Source organism: Bombus vosnesenskii, unplaced genomic scaffold, assembly GCF_011952255.1.
Source record: "Bombus vosnesenskii isolate JDL3184/JDL3185 unplaced genomic scaffold, Bvos_JDL3184-5_v1.1 scf7180000013277, whole genome shotgun sequence".
Classification (NCBI taxonomy): domain Eukaryota; kingdom Metazoa; phylum Arthropoda; class Insecta; order Hymenoptera; family Apidae; genus Bombus; species Bombus vosnesenskii.
This window is the reverse complement of record NW_022882935.1, coordinates 550,507-567,890: the sequence shown is the minus strand read 5'-3', so window position 1 is coordinate 567,890 and position 17,384 is coordinate 550,507. Positions and strand designations below refer to the sequence as shown.

The 17,384-nt window shown below is 32.8% G+C and overlaps 5 protein-coding genes across 12 annotated transcripts; 3 read left to right on the top strand and 2 right to left on the bottom strand.

Annotated features, from left to right (window-relative positions):
- The first annotated feature begins 908 nt into the window (after positions 1-908).
- On the top strand, positions 909-3,359 carry LOC117232025 (protein-L-isoaspartate(D-aspartate) O-methyltransferase-like). Of its 2 annotated transcripts, XM_033491125.1 has the most exons (6): positions 909-994; positions 1,590-1,695; positions 1,792-1,931; positions 2,125-2,350; positions 2,663-2,748; positions 2,843-3,359. In XM_033491125.1, the coding sequence occupies exons 2-6, from the start codon at positions 1,641-1,643 to the stop codon at positions 3,029-3,031; spliced, it is 696 nt and encodes a 231-aa protein (XP_033347016.1). In that variant the 5' UTR covers positions 909-994; positions 1,590-1,640; the 3' UTR covers positions 3,032-3,359. The 2 variants fall into 2 exon arrangements, with proteins under 2 accessions (XP_033347016.1, XP_033347015.1); XM_033491124.1 differs by lacking the exon at positions 909-994 and having other exon boundaries at positions 1,390-1,695.
- A 140-nt stretch (positions 3,360-3,499) lies between these two features.
- On the top strand, positions 3,500-11,233 carry LOC117232013 (oxidative stress-induced growth inhibitor 1-like). 3 transcript variants are annotated; one of them, XM_033491102.1, is made up of 7 exons: positions 3,500-3,989; positions 7,468-7,582; positions 8,054-8,541; positions 8,887-9,149; positions 9,241-9,548; positions 9,652-10,077; positions 10,854-11,233. In XM_033491102.1, the coding sequence occupies exons 2-7, from the start codon at positions 7,522-7,524 to the stop codon at positions 10,886-10,888; spliced, it is 1,581 nt and encodes a 526-aa protein (XP_033346993.1). In that variant the 5' UTR covers positions 3,500-3,989; positions 7,468-7,521; the 3' UTR covers positions 10,889-11,233. The 3 variants fall into 3 exon arrangements, with proteins under 3 accessions (XP_033346993.1, XP_033346991.1, XP_033346992.1); XM_033491100.1 differs by lacking the exon at positions 10,854-11,233 and adding an exon at positions 10,169-10,812; XM_033491101.1 differs by lacking the exon at positions 3,500-3,989 and adding an exon at positions 5,491-5,635 and having other exon boundaries at positions 10,169-11,056.
- Positions 11,234-11,725: 492 nt separating this feature from the next.
- Positions 11,726-14,741, bottom strand: LOC117232022 (syntaxin-16). 2 transcript variants are annotated; one of them, XM_033491118.1, is made up of 6 exons: positions 14,608-14,741; positions 13,491-13,674; positions 13,177-13,395; positions 12,833-13,040; positions 12,488-12,750; positions 11,726-12,393 (listed from the first exon to the last, which is right to left on the bottom strand). In XM_033491118.1, the coding sequence occupies exons 2-6, from the start codon at positions 13,569-13,571 to the stop codon at positions 12,184-12,186; spliced, it is 981 nt and encodes a 326-aa protein (XP_033347009.1). In that variant the 5' UTR covers positions 13,572-13,674; positions 14,608-14,741; the 3' UTR covers positions 11,726-12,183. The 2 variants fall into 2 exon arrangements, with proteins under 2 accessions (XP_033347009.1, XP_033347010.1); XM_033491119.1 differs by lacking the exon at positions 14,608-14,741 and having other exon boundaries at positions 13,177-13,422; positions 13,491-13,628.
- On the top strand, positions 13,847-17,109 carry LOC117232019 (probable phenylalanine--tRNA ligase, mitochondrial). 4 transcript variants are annotated; one of them, XM_033491113.1, is made up of 4 exons: positions 13,847-13,961; positions 15,641-16,353; positions 16,426-16,718; positions 16,789-17,109. In XM_033491113.1, exons 2-4 carry the CDS (start codon positions 15,645-15,647, stop codon positions 17,077-17,079), a joined length of 1,293 nt encoding a protein of 430 aa, XP_033347004.1. In that variant the 5' UTR covers positions 13,847-13,961; positions 15,641-15,644; the 3' UTR covers positions 17,080-17,109. The 4 variants fall into 4 exon arrangements, with proteins under 4 accessions (XP_033347004.1, XP_033347002.1, XP_033347003.1 ...); XM_033491111.1 differs by lacking the exon at positions 13,847-13,961 and adding an exon at positions 15,253-15,342; XM_033491112.1 differs by lacking the exon at positions 13,847-13,961 and adding an exon at positions 15,372-15,458.
- On the bottom strand, positions 14,552-15,285 carry LOC117232029 (LYR motif-containing protein 4). Its single transcript, XM_033491130.1, has 2 exons — positions 15,030-15,285; positions 14,552-14,830 (listed from the first exon to the last, which is right to left on the bottom strand). The coding sequence occupies exons 1-2, from the start codon at positions 15,113-15,115 to the stop codon at positions 14,635-14,637; spliced, it is 282 nt and encodes a 93-aa protein (XP_033347021.1). The 5' UTR covers positions 15,116-15,285; the 3' UTR covers positions 14,552-14,634.
- Positions 17,110-17,384: the final 275 nt, after the last annotated feature.

Sequence of the window (17,384 nt, the reverse complement as noted above, 5' to 3'; positions counted from 1 at the left end):
TTTCATTACCGAACTCGAATAAGTCAAATATAGTTCTCTTATCTTCTATTTCGCCTAGCTCCCTTATTCTGTGTGTACTCGACAAACAATCACGTATTTGTCATAATCACTTTCCCCGCCATCCTTTTTTACTTTTCCATTCTTATTTTCCGCAAATTTAAATTCAATTCTTATAACAATATAAATTCTCTTCCTTATATTTGTTCTTTGTTTTCCTATTAAACATGAACTTTAATAGTTGTTACAAGCTTACGAAAAATATTTTCAATTCTGCAAATAAAATCGTTTCATTATCGTCACCTCAACATAATTAAACATTCCGCTATGATTTACTGCTAGTTCTATGTTACCGGCTCTTAACTCGGGGTTAATTTACGATCTCCTACCAGTATCTTCAAGCGAAGGGTTTTAAATTAATTCATATACTCCCATGTACATATCAATTTTCCGTGCATAATTCCACGTAATTCGTCATGCGACAGTACCATGATAATATCACAAATAACTATATAAGTACTTATGTTATATATTGCAATTTTACAATGATAAGTAAAATTCCACTAATTAGAGCGATTATTTGATAAAATAAAAGAACTGTTCATGGCAAATTTCTTAATCATTGCCTAGGCAGATTCGTCCGTCTACAAGCAGCACCTATCGCATCAATCATGCTGGTGCAATTAACTCTTTCTTTATCAACTACAGTTATAACTTTATGTTTCTATCATCTTGCTTTTAGAATATTGGATGGACAAATAGATCATTTTTAATAAAAGTATTATATAGTTAGTTAAATATATACAACACATATTTAACATCAGCGATGACTGATAACTATCGTGTGATATTCGATTCGTGCAGGAATGAGTACTTGTGCGAAGAGACGCGACGTACGAAAGTGTTACATTAAATATGTATGTATAGATGTATTTGCAACTATGCTCACACTGATGCAGTACGTCAGAACGTATCTGGCTAGATAACAGCGAAGCAGGTATTTAACCTAACAAAACTTTCCTTTGTGTTCTATATCTGCAAAATCGTCAGAATACCAAAAAAGACAAACGGAAATTCACATCATTTCTAAATAAATATTGTTAAATTATAAGAACGAATTTGCATTAAAAATAATAATTTTGTTTTTTAAAAAATCTAAACGGCAATATTGGACTGACAAATACTGGCAATGTTAATTTTAATTAGTAAAGGAGATATTTTTTTAATAACATAATATATTCTTTTATCTCGTCTTTTACTTTACTATACTCTTTCTTCGTTCTTAATCTTAAGCTCTAAACTCCTTAACTTGTTCAATATAACTTGTATTATAAAGATGTCTTCTTAGCAACTGAAAGAAATATTGCAGACACTTTCCATTTGCGTAACACTTCAATTTCAAAAGAAACTTGGAAAAGTTTTATGAATATATATAAATTAAATATGACATTCATGATATGTTTTTATTTGCTATGTCACCTCACCTATGATATTATTACATAGATCGCAGTATTTCATGAAACTTCTCTTGAATTGATTGTTACATATTACTTTTCTTTTACAACAACATTTCTTTTTGTTCTTCCTGAAAGATGCGCTAAGTCTTTCTGTATTCAACGTTGTATTTATACATATCCTGAATCATGGCATGGCACTGCAGTGGAGCTACAAACCAAGAAATGGTAACTAAATTAAAAGGTAAAGTCTCTTTGTAATAACTTTGATAAATTGACACTGAGTACCGATATGGCAATATGGTAATATACAGTACTTAATTATGAAATTGTGTTTTAGAAGCAGGTATTTTAACAACGGACAGAGCAGAAGCAGCAATGCTTGCTGTAGATAGAGCACGCTATTATCATGAATCAAATCCATATCTTGATCAACCAAGAAAAATTGGTTACAATGTTACAATTAGTGCTCCCCACATGGTTAGTAAACTACTTTATATATACTTATTATTTAGGTTATACACATATTATATAATAAACTATTGTTACACAAATGATTAAAAAATATGTAATAACAAATTTGGATATAATAACTAGCAAAATTATAGAAATTTATCTACTTTAAATTTAGAACTATACCTACTTCTAGAGTAAAACAAACATTGTTTTTCAGCATGCATATGCCTTGTCCATTCTCTCTGACCAATTATTTGACGGAGCAAAAGCACTGGATGTTGGTTCAGGATCTGGTTATTTGTCAGCATGTATGGCATTTATGGTGGGTCCACGTGGTCATGTGGTTGGGATCGATCATATTCCAGAGCTAATAGAAATCTCTACGAAAAACGTAAGCGAAGACTGTCCTCATTTCATCAAGGAAGAACGCATTAAATTTGTAGGTAAGAAAATGCCAAGCTGTAAACACGTTGTTGCAATTTCTATTCACGAATAGTTGGTGTCGGGAAAAAGGAATTCCTTGCCAGTATCTGGTCTTTTTCCTACGACCTTTGAAAACTTCACATATTCAAGAATTTGAAAATAACGTAGATATGTTGAAGTAAAAAATAATCGTAATCCACCAACGTGGATTAGGTATGTACCTTGCCACGAAGAATCAAACAGGACTGTGTCCACCAACTGCGTGACTTTGTCTGTGCATTATATAAAACATAGACCAAAGACTAACAACAGGTCATTGTAAATACGCCTAGTGGGAGACGGCCGATTGGGATATGCTGCTGAAGCCCCTTACAACGCGATTCATGTTGGAGCGGCGGCGGAAACTTTACCACAACAGGTACCGCAATATGCCTAAAGATATAAACATATGTATATACCATTACATATTCTTGTAACAAATTATTAAGATTGAAGATTGTCTTGCGTTTCAGTTGATAGATCAACTAACTCCTGGTGGACGGCTGGTTTGTCCGGTCGTTGCCATAGAAGGTCTTCAGAGGTTTCAAGATCTGGTACAAGTAGATAAGAACATTGATGGTACGATCACAAAAAAAAAGCTAATGCAAGTCTCCTATATTCCTCTTACCGATCCTGCTACTCAATTATCAAATGATTATTAATACAATATATTCAAACACATAGAAATTATATAAGCAACTTTCAGTGACGAAACGCAAGATTATCATTGACTGATTATGTCGCGATAACAATGATTTTCTCAAAGAATGTTAACTCGAACGAATATATTTCTTCTTTTTCTCTCGCGTTACTTAATATTCTTGAGATAATGGTTTTTTTTACTGACACGTGCAATGATAAAATATATTTTCCATGTATGAACTAGCTCAACGGAGTGTTCGCTTAATAATGTACCACTGGTATTGTTATAATAACTAAGCACATGATTAATGATATACATCTAAGTAAAGTTGATGAAATTCGTTTGAATATTCTGAATTATTTTTCATTGTTCACATATTTAAAAAAAATAACAAATGTATGTATTTAATGGATTATTTATAGATATAAGTTTTTAGTCTTTAGATTAGCTTAGTTTAGTTACATAAATCGAATAATATAAAGACAGACTGCTTGAAATTTGGTTTTGAAATTGCCGCCATAGTAGCATAGTGATATTTGTCGGTCTTGTGTATAAAAGCTAACCTAAAAAAAGGAAATCAATGTAACGATGAGGTGTGTCCGCAACGCAAATAGATTAGTTTTTAGCAAAAACTGAAATTATTGGAAGTTATTGGTGGTTTTACGTTGGAAAGATTATCGAATCTATAAAGGATTTCGTGATTCAACAAAGAATACTTGTTAAATTATGAAGTAACAGAGAACATTAAATGAAAAAATAGGAAACAACTTCGAACATTAATTTTCACGTCAACCAAACGAAAACAGTTTGAATATGGTACTTGAGACGGTTAGGATTTGCAATAAGGAGCAGAAAATAATCGTTGGTCGTGGATGTGTTCAAAACGTCGATCAACAAAATTTCTACGCGATGTGTCGGACTAAAATTTGCAATCCAGATTAAATAGAATGCTGCAATTACACATAGAGCGGAAACAGGTAATTAAAGCTGTAATTTACTTTTTTATAGCTGTTTTACCGTTGACATTGATAATCTAATAGCTATTATAGTTAAAAGAAACAAATTATTATAAACCAATCATAAATTTTTATTTCGTGTATTTTATCCTGTTTATTTCTAATCAATAGTCGTAAGTTTTTTTTAGATATGAATATCTAAATATGGAACGCGATATAAATTAATACAAATATTAATTTAATATTAAATAGATATCTCTATTCTATTTATCGTGATTTCAAGTTAATATTTGATCCGAATCACTAGTAATTCCAGTCGAAGCTGTAAATTTTTTTATAATCACAATAATTGAATAAAAGATCCTTATTACGACTTAGAATATAATTTAGCATTTAAATCTAAAGTTATCAATCAAAGTTGATGAAACGTAGTTTAACTATGCGTCTAGTTTCTCGTTCATTGTCAATGTCATTTTTCGTTGAATAAATACATATGTATGCATATAAATACATATATGCAGGTTAATTATGTAAGAACATATATATCTATCTAATATAAAATATTTATATTGATATCATTGTATTTTTATTTATCATTATCTATTATTATCATCCAAGGTTCTTTATTAGAACGTACACAGTAACGTAATTGTGATGGTGAATGAATATATATATACATATACAATTTAATATTTGCTAAAGTAGTGAAAGGATTGACCGGTTTAAGTGGATAGCGAGCAGCAGATTACACAAAAAAGATAAAAAAAAAGTAAAATGATTTGTCATGCAACCTTCAACCGGTTTTGTTTCGATTGCCAACTGTAAAAAGTGTATTCGTTAATTTTGCACGTCCAGTTTGGAATGATCATAAATACTAATATTTCAGAATAAGCGAAACGGTATTTTAAATTTTATATATATATATATACACGTTCGTACATATAAATGAATATTGATGTAAAGTTGGTATGCATCAAACGCACATTTTTAAAACATTCAGGAACGTTTAACAATACTTGTGAGAAAGAAGGTATTCACGAGTATTTATCGCCAACCCGCAGTCTGTCTTCAAATCGATATCGACCGCTGACTGACAGCGAATTTTCTTTTTATGTATGTACATATGTACACACATTATGTTAGCAAATGTTAGCGAATACCCATAAATACGTTATGTAGGTACGCGGCCGACGGATGCCCGACTTCACAAGCATCTATGCGTACATACATCATATATCGAAAATCGATTCTGCCAAGGCAAAGAAATGTGTAATACAATTTAATAGATCAAAGGTGTAACATGATTTGAATAAATTAAAAAAATGCGTCAAAACAAGAACGCTTGTCGTCTGATAAGATGTAAAGTAACGATAAAAATACAGAAATATATTTTGTTTTCCTAGAAATATTATGATAGGAACCATTCGATAGCAATAATTAATGACAGTGATTAAATTAAGAATTAACGATTAAAGATAGAAAAGAATGACAAAAAGTAGAAGCTATGTACATAAAAATATGACACGATGTGTCGCAACCTTTTAGCAGATATTCGTTCGATATGAAAAGAAACGCGCGTCTGATTCACGGTTCAGTATAACGTCGGCCGTTTCCTTGATAGGAGTTGATTATAATACGATTTCGTGTGTGAGCCACGCCGAAATTTGGTTTGTTTTACACTATCACTTACTACGTATACAATTATATATTTATATTAATTTTTGTCTCCCCTTTTCTCTTAGTCTTTCTTTTTTTTTTTTTCCATCTTTCTCCTCGCCCCCTCTGATCCCTCTATCGTAGCTCTTGCCTCTGTCCAAGTTATTACGATTTTTGAGTCAGCAATACAATAGGAGAGTGTCCCAATATCAGAACTATAGTGACAAGTAGTGGTAATGATTATGTTTTAGCATGTAACGAACCGCGAGGTAATCTAATTATAATGATATTACGTTATAGTTTTAATGGCGCGTCGTGTTCAACGATAAATTTATTGGAACCAGTGCCCATGGCTTTTTACAGGGATTTATTGTCGGTTGAAAGAACACTATATCAAAGCGAAAACAAATTCTTGGAATAGCGAGAGCAAGTTTTTTTTAGTTGATTACTGAATGAACAGGAGACTGGTTCTATACGATGATTCATCAGTTTCCATAGGACTGCGAAGAATCGAGCCGCTTAATAAAACAGTTATATCTTTCAATGACTATGTCGAATCGTAAAACACATTAACTTGAAACGAGGTTATCCGAACTTAACTTAAACTGACTGAACATAGTATAAGCATTCCTATCTGAGTATTTCTATTTCAATATCGATCGTGACCCTGTACACTCTTCTTGATATCGACCTTCTTAGAATGCCCGATGTATTCCGATCCGGTTGCTTAGAAGAAAGCGGATAAGTTCGTTCAGCATATTGTACTTTTTAACGTAAATTTATCGATACGGATATTTAACCGCATGATCGAAACAGATTGCTTCAATATCATTACGAAAGAATTAGATCGATCGCGTTTGAAATTTTCCGCGCAATTTTTGCCGCCATGTGATTACATAAACGCGAGACAATTTTAACATTTGAAGGAAGAGAATATCTATTAGAAAAAGTATGTAAGAAATAATCGTAAACAAAGCGAGAAAGTAAAATTTCTTTCTAAAGTTTCGGGAAATTGATTCATATACCGATCGAAATATACAAGGTGGTCCGGTACGCGTGCACTTTATCGCCTCTCGTTATAACGGATCTCACTGTAGATTTTTAAAAAAATTTTAAAAAAAATTTTTATTCTATATTTTCGACTTCTTTTCTCACGTAGAATCACCCCCTTTCCGCTTATACCGACAGTTACCAATCACCCTGTATACACGTACTTATATAGAGATGCGAGTATAGCAAGATCATCGATAATAGCTTACTGTAACGAAGCGTAATGGTAAACAGTTCGATAAATCTTTAAGTTTACATTTATTCTTACATGGAAAGTTTTATAATTGTTGAAGATAACGTGTTACGTAAGTACGTACTATTTATCCAAATGATGTCAAACAGAAAAATAAAGTAATTTCTTTTGATCGATATAAATTTCTAAATGAACGACCGTTTGATTTTAAATTGTATAGCTGTCCGGATGGTCGTGATCGAACGATGAGTTGCGCGATTCCTGCAAAGTATACAGGTTTCCGCGTTTTGCATCATAGATATGAAATTGTACCGGTTTGCGTCTTATCATATACCGTGACAGTCGCGATTATGTATGCACATGATATACGTATCATTGCACAGTTGTATATCGTTTTCTTGAAATGTCTCTACTTCCTACGATATTTATACTTATTTTCTCCTCTTTATTCTACTCTTCATTCCCTTTATTTTCTTTTTTCTCTTTTTATCGTTTACACGCATTTCATTTCATTTACAAACATCGAGCGATTTGCTCCTTCGTTTTTTCCACGACTACACAGGATATTTACAGAACATTGTCGGTGTTTGTTTGTTACAGCTGTTGAATTGGAACGATTGACCGAATAAACGAGAACAACAAATCGGTACAACGATGCAAAATTGTTGTGACGATGGCGATAACGACGTCGTCTATAAGGATGTGGTCATTATAGGTACGATTCGCTCGCCAATACGAAATTTGTATCCACTAGGTAACACATATACCTGTACTAGAATCCAAAAGATTCGTAAATTTGCCTGGTGTCGTTTAAAGGAGATACGTTTCCTTTTAAACGCTTCCTTTTACTTACAAGATTATCCTTAAAATTCTAAAAAACAGAAGAGTCTCTGTAAGCCATACCGATCGATCGAATCTTTTGGCCTCTAGTGTAATTAAGTTCGATACGATGGTATTCTCGTTGATCGATTTCGTGATCAGGTAATTCCGTATATGGTCAATATATTAGGTGAAGTGCTACGATCTGTACAGATCGTAGCACACGATTTCAGGTGGAAACACACGGTAACGGCCGTTTTTCCCGTGATAATACGCGCCGAAGTATCGCGAAAAAGCACTGCGAAAGGATAAAAGAATCGGTATTGTCTGTATTCTATACACAGGGTGGTGTGTATGTTTTGTTCAGGAAACGGACCTAGTGGAATATGCCTTTCTTTCATGCTTGCTGGAAATTGGCCTTATTATACCGGTGAACCACATCCCGCCGATGAAATGCTCACAGCCAGATTACACTCGAGCACGAGATCCGGAAATGATGACGAGGAATGTTGCGATAGGACGAGTCAAGAACAACAACAATTAGGGAATGAATCGAGATGCCATCGATGGCACGAGAGTGAGAATACCAAGTTGAGAAAATGTCAGGGGAACGGCGGTGGAAGGGGCTTGGCGAGCAGTACGCGTTGCAAATTGGAATGCCTTTCTTCCGGACTGGAAGGTAGAGCCGGTGGTCGGCCTTTGGCTCTTCTTATGGACCAACTTCAACATCCTTGTGTCGATGCTGGCCTTGATGTGCCGTCTCTGCTTACCTGGAAATCGGTCGAGCAACATCCTGAGCATAAAGTGATCGATCACATTGTGCTCGGTAAAGGTCAACCTGGTGGTTCATGGCAGGTAACGAACGTGGGACATGTTTTATCGGGTAACGGGCTTGCGGTTAGTTGAGCCGCGTACCGCGGTGATGACAAAGAAATCTGACGATACACCCCGATGTTGGCGATACCGCCGGTAAAGAAACGATCAACGATGTTGTTGATCTGTTCTCGGTTTCTTTGTTCCCTTGCTACGTATTTCCTTCGGTTCGGCAGTCGCAAATCTTCCACCTAACCAATTTATTCGAATCGATAGAGTTTACGAATACGTCACGAATATCGTTCGACAGGCGAGAACGTTTATCATTACACAAGTTAAACGTGTTTCAAGATTCAATTTAGAATTGATGAATTAATTGTGTGTTAGTCGATGGATCCAAACGTGTTGACCATCAGCTTGAACCGATGGATGTCGTTGCCCGATTTAGACATAAGACAATGGGAGATGTTGGTCGAGTCCGAAGAACTTCAAAAAGCAAATTCGACAGAGGGTAAACCGTCGTGCATGTACTATGCCTTTCAAGAGAAACCGAGTGCATGTAAAACGGCTAGCAGAATTTCTGTCGGTACAGTAGCTGCCTACTACAAAGATTACGTACGGAGAAAAAAGTTGGAGCAATACTTTCGATGGTTGGTTCGCACAATAATTTATCGTAGTTGCAATGCTCGCGAGTTGTGTCGCATCTTGTAACCGCTAATCACATGGACGTTTACTTTTTAGCGAGACTGTAGTTACTTCAGTGAGACTGTGCTGCGATTCTCGTCATCATCATCATCCACAACAACAACAACAACAACAACAACAACAACAACAACAAGATCGTTACGGATGGATAGTCGATGGCTTCGATAAACAAACAGGGAAACCGTTTCGCTATCGCTGCAAAAGAGTCGTCCTTGCCACAGGCACGACCGATTTATCAAATCAATTGGGTATAGCCGGTGAAGATTCTCAACTTGATTGGGTAACGCACGATCTAAACAAGCTGGAATCAAGATTGGATCATTTGATTAGTCATCAGCAACATGGTACGCGAAATGCTTCTTTCCTTTTCTCTCGAAGCAGCTTAAGCTTTGCTAAAATTACTTGGAATTAGATTATGGAAAAACTCGATGGTCGATTCAATTTTAGCAAACGAAGTAGAGGAACGACGGCAACCAATTGATCCGGTATTAGTGATCGGTTCCGGACTAAGTGCTGCCGATGCAATCATGGCCGTTCGTTTTCATGGCATTCCCGTCTTGCACGCATTTCGTGACTCGTCCAACGAATGGAATAAATCAAACGACGAGAAAATACGCACTATCTATGATAGATTGCAAGGTCTACCCAGCTCGATGTATCCCGAATATCACAAGGTATACGAGATGATGGCTGATGGTGGTACTAATTATCCTCTATACAAAGCATTACCGGGGTACACGTTGCTCGGACTTACCGCAAATGATACTGATTTCATCGATGGTGCCGGATTCGAAAAACATCCGATGGTTACGCTTGTCGACCCAGACGGATGCGCACACGCTTTTCGTGTCTCTGCCGTAGCCATCCTTATCGGTATGTATCAAATCCGTACAAAGCAAAACCAAATCATACTTTCGTTTCGCTTGTTAAAGATTTTCAGCTAAGAAAATTCGTTCGTTCACAGGTTACAAGCCTGATTTGTCCTATCTCAAAGCTGACGGTATCGGGCTTGGTAAATATTTCGAGAAACCCATAGATGGTAAATCGAATCCTATCGAGGTTGACGATTTTACTTATGAAGTAACCAAAGCCCCGAGATCTGGACTTTACGCTTTAGGTCCTTTAGTCGGTGATAATTTCGTACGTTACATACTCGGTGGAGCGTTTGCAATTTTAGTTCACATTCTAAATACCTCGTCTCCGTCTTTCACTTGAGTAATGTGTAGTCGCACAAGCCTCTTAACTCATGTTCGATCGATTCTGAGTCTCCGCAGAATCATACACAAACCGCACGCGTTTTTTATTCGTACATTCTGTATTATACTTATCCAGGAACGTTTTTCTCTATTCAGCTGATGTACCTTTCTATCACCGTGTATAAAAACAAAGTAAACGTAAACTCTTTTACGCGTAAATGATATCCAAATTGTTTATCGCACGATGCAAATTTGTCCCTTAGTTTTTCAAAATGCGTGCGTACTTTTAACAAAATCTACACGAAACTGCTTATACAAGTATATTAAGGTTTTTATCATGAATCTTGACCAAGGAAAACAAATCCGATCATACAGATGATACAATAAAATTCATACGACTTTAACATCAGCATTTAGTGCATTCCATTTATTAGAATAAACTTTTTATTACAGAATTGCAGTATTGCGAATCACATATTGAACGTTAAACTACTTCTTCATAGGTAGGTACTATTCCATAGGTTGAATTTTCTTCAACATAATAAATCTCAGAAGAAAGCGTATTTTACGAATTTCTATTGTTCCTTGGTTAACGAATCGTTTCTAATTTGTATAACGTAAGATTTTTATAAAACTGAATAAATAATTATACCACACTCGGAGTTTATGTAACACATGTTTGCATACATTCACGAGTACGCACATACCGTGTGAAACAAACGAAGAATATGCAGATACTATAATTTATATGAATAATTATCTTTATAAGTATACAAGTACGTGCAAGCAAGAAAATCGTTCAAACTCTCGTAACAGTAATATTTTTTTAAAAATTCAGTCTATATATATGTATATACATAGATAAATAGACATAGATATATAAACGATATAGATATAAAATATATGTACCGCTCAGTCTGTGATAAAAAAAAGTGCAATATTCGAGGAAAATTTATTTAGTGTTCATAAGAATGAAAATTCAATATTGTTAACTAATGTTATTATTTATCTTAATGTCTATTAAACTATATCAAAAAATATTTATTTATGATATTTAAGTCAATGTTAAATAATATAATAATCATAGCATACGTTCGATAAAATATTCATTTATTTTAAAACAGGAAAGGAAACAACTGCAATACACTACACACACAAGAGTAAGTTCACCTTTCATATTTCTTTTTCTCTTGTATACTATACTACATCAGGCCAGACTAGACTACTAAAATTGTCAATCAGCTAAAAGGCGACAATCTGCCGATCGACATTTATCATGCCTTTTTACGGTTCATTTTATTTGTGAACACATTTGATTTCCGTTTGTTTCAGCTACTCTTTGTTTTATTAAAAATTTACAGCTGTAATCTCAACGTAAATATATGTTACAGTTAATTTAAATTCAAAATATAATTAAAAATTATGATTATTAATATTTACATTTATATTATATATAAGTCTTAAGACCCCCATCACATGTAATGATGTATACAATAAACAATACGGAATAAATATCCGGAAATAAGTCAACACTATGGAATGATTTCGAGCATGAAATGAAAAGAATAATTGATACGGTCACAAAAATAAAATATGTATCTGCTTAATTATATTCCACGTTACTTTCCTGTTTACGTTGTATCAGAAATTTCCCAAAGTATTTTATCGAAAAATATTTTTTGCCCAAATTATACATTATGTAAGCATGTTTTTCATTTTTTACAAAAATAATTAATAACAAATTATATACTAAAATGCAATCGTGCAAATTGAAATAGAAATTTCATGTTTTAAATACAACAAAAAGAAAACTGACTAGAATAATGGCGCCTGCAAGCACGACTATACAATACAATTTTTTATTGGCTCTTTGATAAGAGTCTGCCTTTCTCAGTTGTTTGTAACCCTCTTGTACTTGTACCTGTGTCTGTTCAATATTATAATCGATCCTATCCAAAATGGTACCTTGATCCTGCACCATACTTGCTAAATCCTATTCAAGAATAATTTTTTATTTATTATTTTATACAGTAACTTTAATATTGTTCATAAACTCATCCAATATGTCAATCTTCAAAACCACTTACTTTGAATATATGCCTGAGATCTGCTATACTTTGAACTATGTTGCCAATCTGTTCTTCTCTTTCTGCGGCTAATTTCATTCTATCTTCAGGATCCTCCAATTGTAAAAGTACAGAATCTTGTTGTTGTTGTTCTCTATTATCCCAAGAATCTGAATTTGTTTCGTTTGACTCCATTAACCATGTGTCTGCTGCAGCATTATTTAAAAATATTGACCGATCTTCTGTAAAAAATTGGTTACTCCTCTCTTCTCTTGACTTTACCTCTAAAATAATTAAGCAAAGTCAAACATTTTTTTCTTCGTGTAACCAGCCTACAGGAAAATCAGACATGTCTATAAATCATACGTGTTAAATAGTGATTCTGAGCTGATCTGTATCGTAGACCCAGCTCTTGTAAAGCTGTTGAAAGTGCCATTACTGCGCTTATGGCTAATTGACGTTCCACAGATCCAGTAGCATGCCTTGCTGCAGTTTTTATTGTTTGTACTTGATGATAACCGCTAGAAAATGCACGTCCTATTTCTCGTGTCAGTTGTTCCATTTGTCTCTCTTCCTGTAGACATGTTTTTAACGATTTGCTCTCTAATAATTAAGTAATCAAAATAAATCAGAAGGATTGTTTAATCTTCTGGCGAAAGTATATGAATACTTTAGTTTTAGCATAACGATCATTGTGGTTAATGACAAACCTGTGATGTATCGTCTAATGTTGGCCTAGTTAATTGTTTAGCATGTAACTCTACTAAGCTGTCTATTTTGACACGCAATCTACTTAAAATATATTGGGTCTCCTCCAAGGCATCTGTCCATACAGGTGGTGCGTTACTTTCCAAATTAACATTTTTTAATTCGACGTTGTCCGAGGTACCAGAATCCGAAGCCACTAGTGCCATTCGGTCAGACAAATTCTAAAATGTTGTATCCCATTATTTAACCTCTAAATTTCCCATGAAAAGATTAATGTCGCCGATTTTTCGTAAATTATAGGTTATGTATATCATACTTGTTCGGCATATATGTGCTTGCTTTGTAAAGCATTATTTCGCATTAAAATGAATGGTTCTGTTAAATTTCGCATAGCCATTTTGATCAAATTCTTTATTAATTCGCTAAATGATTTATAACAGTTCGCTACTTGTCACACTCCTTTTTACGTAGAGCAACTCTACCTTCTCAATATGCTCCATCTGTCATCGCGAAACAATTGAAATAGTTTATCAATTAAAATTATTAAATAAGTCTTCAGTATATATTTTGCTAAAACCTTTATTTCAGCCGTCATAAGTTAAAAAATACTGCTTAGCTGCCGAAAAATGTGCATTTTTTAATTTTGCCACCTGTCGATTTGATATAATTAAATATGTAATACATATATATACGTATTATATACTTCAAACGTAAATATCTTAAGATTAAATGTTGGGAATGGTATAATTATAAAGATCGTCGAATTTGTTTTTCACTTTCTACAAAGGTATCAGATAATAAATATAGAGCCCTATTTAAAAAAATACTGATGGTTTCAAAATCCCGTAAAAAAGATAATCATGAGCAAAAGCTGATACATGTAGCCCTTCAAATAACGTAACCTTGTCCTAAGAAATATTTTCGTGCAACATACAACAATAAATAAGATATTTATGTATATAACACCTTGTATATAACATATACATATATCACATACTTGCTCGAAAATTCGAATAATAAAAAGATTCGTGCAAAATATTATCCGGTATACTATACGCGTGCCTATTCTGTTATAAAATATCGATCTATTCACGCAACATTCCTCTAAACTAACTTACGTTAAATTTGAAAATTTAGCATGGTTCTGTGTATGTTTTCGTTATGAGTAATTACTTGCAATTATTTATCATTGATTACATAAAAAACATTTTGTGATATCAATAATACATATTTTTTTATTAAATTATCTTAGTAGAATGTTTTGGACAGACTGTCCATTACATATACATACACATTACATTACTTGTAACATTGATACATAAATCTTAAATGTATGTAACTAACTGTAATTACATTAATTTAATTTTTAATCATTCAAGTTTTAAAACTTTGTCGCTCCCCCTATTTACTAGGAATATACTTACATACACTATCTTAATATAAATTTTATATTTTTCTTGTTAATTCAAATTAGCTTTATTTTCAATAGCTTCAATAATTAATGGCCTAGTACTATAAAGATTTCCAATTGTTACTTGTCTCTTAATAATTTGAAGACTTTCCAATCCTCTATTATAACATTCATTGATCTTCTCTTTATCCTGTATAGTCTTGTTCTGTTGAAACTCATGTCGAATTTTACGTAAAGCATACATCCTATAATAAGTATAAGATTAGATTCTTACAAAACAAATAAGGATATAATTTATAACTTAAACGTTAATAACATTTGTGAAAATAATATCTTTTATTCTGTCGTTAACAATTTTTTAAAATAATTAGAGTTTGATTAATTTTAGTATGTCCAATTGCAAAATTATAATCAATAATAATTAACTTAATAATTTTTACTTGCCGATAATTGTATGAATTCCATTTTTTGCTTTCTCGAATTAGATTTCGATAGAGACTCAAAATAACCTTCCGACTACTAGCCATCATTTACGATACATCATAGATCAAATACATCATAGATAGATATCTCACGTGTATAGTGATATATATATGTACTCTAATCCTGAATATCTCAAATTAAAATGCATTGTATTTTACGCATTGATTCCTCATTTTACTTTAAATTTGTTTTTTGCTACTTACTCATTATTACATTTCTGAGTAATACATTTTTATAATCAATAATGGCATAAAAAAGAAGGTTTCATGCTTCAGTGAGTTAGTTTAATGCTTTCCTTTGGAAAATACAAAACTCATGCTTCAATAAATATTAATATTGTAAATTGTCCTTAAATTTTTGAAAGCAGAATAGTTTTCGTTATAAATTAGTGTACGTACCAATTTCTATTAATTATATTGAAAAATAATACAATTCCGCCAATCTAAAATATTTAGAGTTTAATATCATGTCATAATGATTCTGCAACGGTTAGGTTATTTATTACAAATGTATTATATTGCTTTAACTATTTAAATACTTTTATAAATAATGATTAAAATATATTTTTACAGGTGCATGATGAAATACTTTGGGCGTTATAGTAAAAAAATATTATTTGGTAGAACCTTTTGTACAACAAGTCAAGCTGTAGAAAACAATGTAATATTATTAGGTGACATTTTTCCAAAAGATAACTGGACAAATATCGGTGAAAACATTTTTTCCAAATTGGGAAGAAATTTACACATTACCCCATATCATCCTTTATCTCATGTTCGTCAACGTATTGTTAACTATTTTCATACGCAATTTTATAACCGTATCGGAAATCCTATATTTAGTGTATATGATAATCTCTCTCCTATAGTTCCAGTAACTCAAAATTTTGATTCCCTTCTTATACCAAAGGGTCATCCGTCTAGAAACCAAAGTGATTGTTATTATGTCAATCAAAATATTGTGCTCAGATCTCATACAACAGCTCATCAGTCAGAGTTGATTTCAATGGGTTTGAACAATTTCATTGTAGTTGGAGATGTTTATCGTAGAGATGAAATAGATTCTACGCATTATCCTGTTTTCCATCAAGTAGATGTTGTCAGATTATGTACAACAGAGGAAGTATTTCAAAATGTGAATGATTCTGATGGGTTAAGGGTATTTGAACATAGAGGTATAGAAACTGATGAAAAACAAGCGTGTCATACCTTGGAATCTGTAAAACTAATGGAACATGAATTAAAAAATACTTTAATGGGTTTAGCACAAGTGCTCTTTGGATCAGGTAATTTTAAGAAGAAGAAGAATCTCTGATGTTAATTGGTATGAGATGTAAAATATGAACTTGTAATTGTAGAAATTCAATGCAAATGGGTTCAACAATATTTTCCTTTCACTCATCCTTCATGGGAACTAGAAGTCTCCTATAAAGATCAGTGGATTGAAGTATTGGGATGTGGTATTATGCGTCAGGAGATTTTACAAAATTCGGGTGCAGGAGAACGCATTGGATGGGCATTTGGATTGGGATTGGAAAGACTAGCTATGTGTTTATATGATATCCCCAATATTAGATTGTTTTGGAGTAAAGACACTGGTTTCTTAAATCAATTCAAATTTGAAGATCATAATACAGCAATAAAATATAAGGTACAGAAATTAATAAACTAATAAATATTGCATTAAAAGAAAAATTTTTAATTAAATTTCTGTATTACAGGCAATTAGCATTTATCCCCAGTGTAAAAATGATATAAGTTTTTGGTTGCCTGAAGATAAAAGTTACTCGTCGAACGATTTTTACGATATAGTAAGAGATGTTGGTGGTGATAAAGTAGAACAAGTTATATTAAAAGATGAATTCACTCACCCCACAACCAAGAAATTGTCACACTGCTACACTATAATATACAGACATATGGAACGTACATTATCAAAACGAGAAGTACACAATATTCACGATCAAATTGCAAAACTTGCAGCTAAGAAATTACATGTTACAGTTAGATAAATAAAAAAATTAATTCATTAAAGAAATAAAGTATTTGTGTATTATTTACTATGTCTTTTTCATAACTAGATCCATTTTTTATGGGCAAACGAAAAAAATGGAATCTCAGTACTATGTTAGTTACATTTATTGTATTAACACTATATATATATTACAGAATATAATTATTATTAAACTATTATGAATAAACTGATAAACATCCTTAATGCCTTGATAACATTTCAGTGCGCTTACAGGATTAAAAAGAAAATCGGCATAATGTTCAAATGAATGTATTATTATTATACTTTTCACATAAATTAATT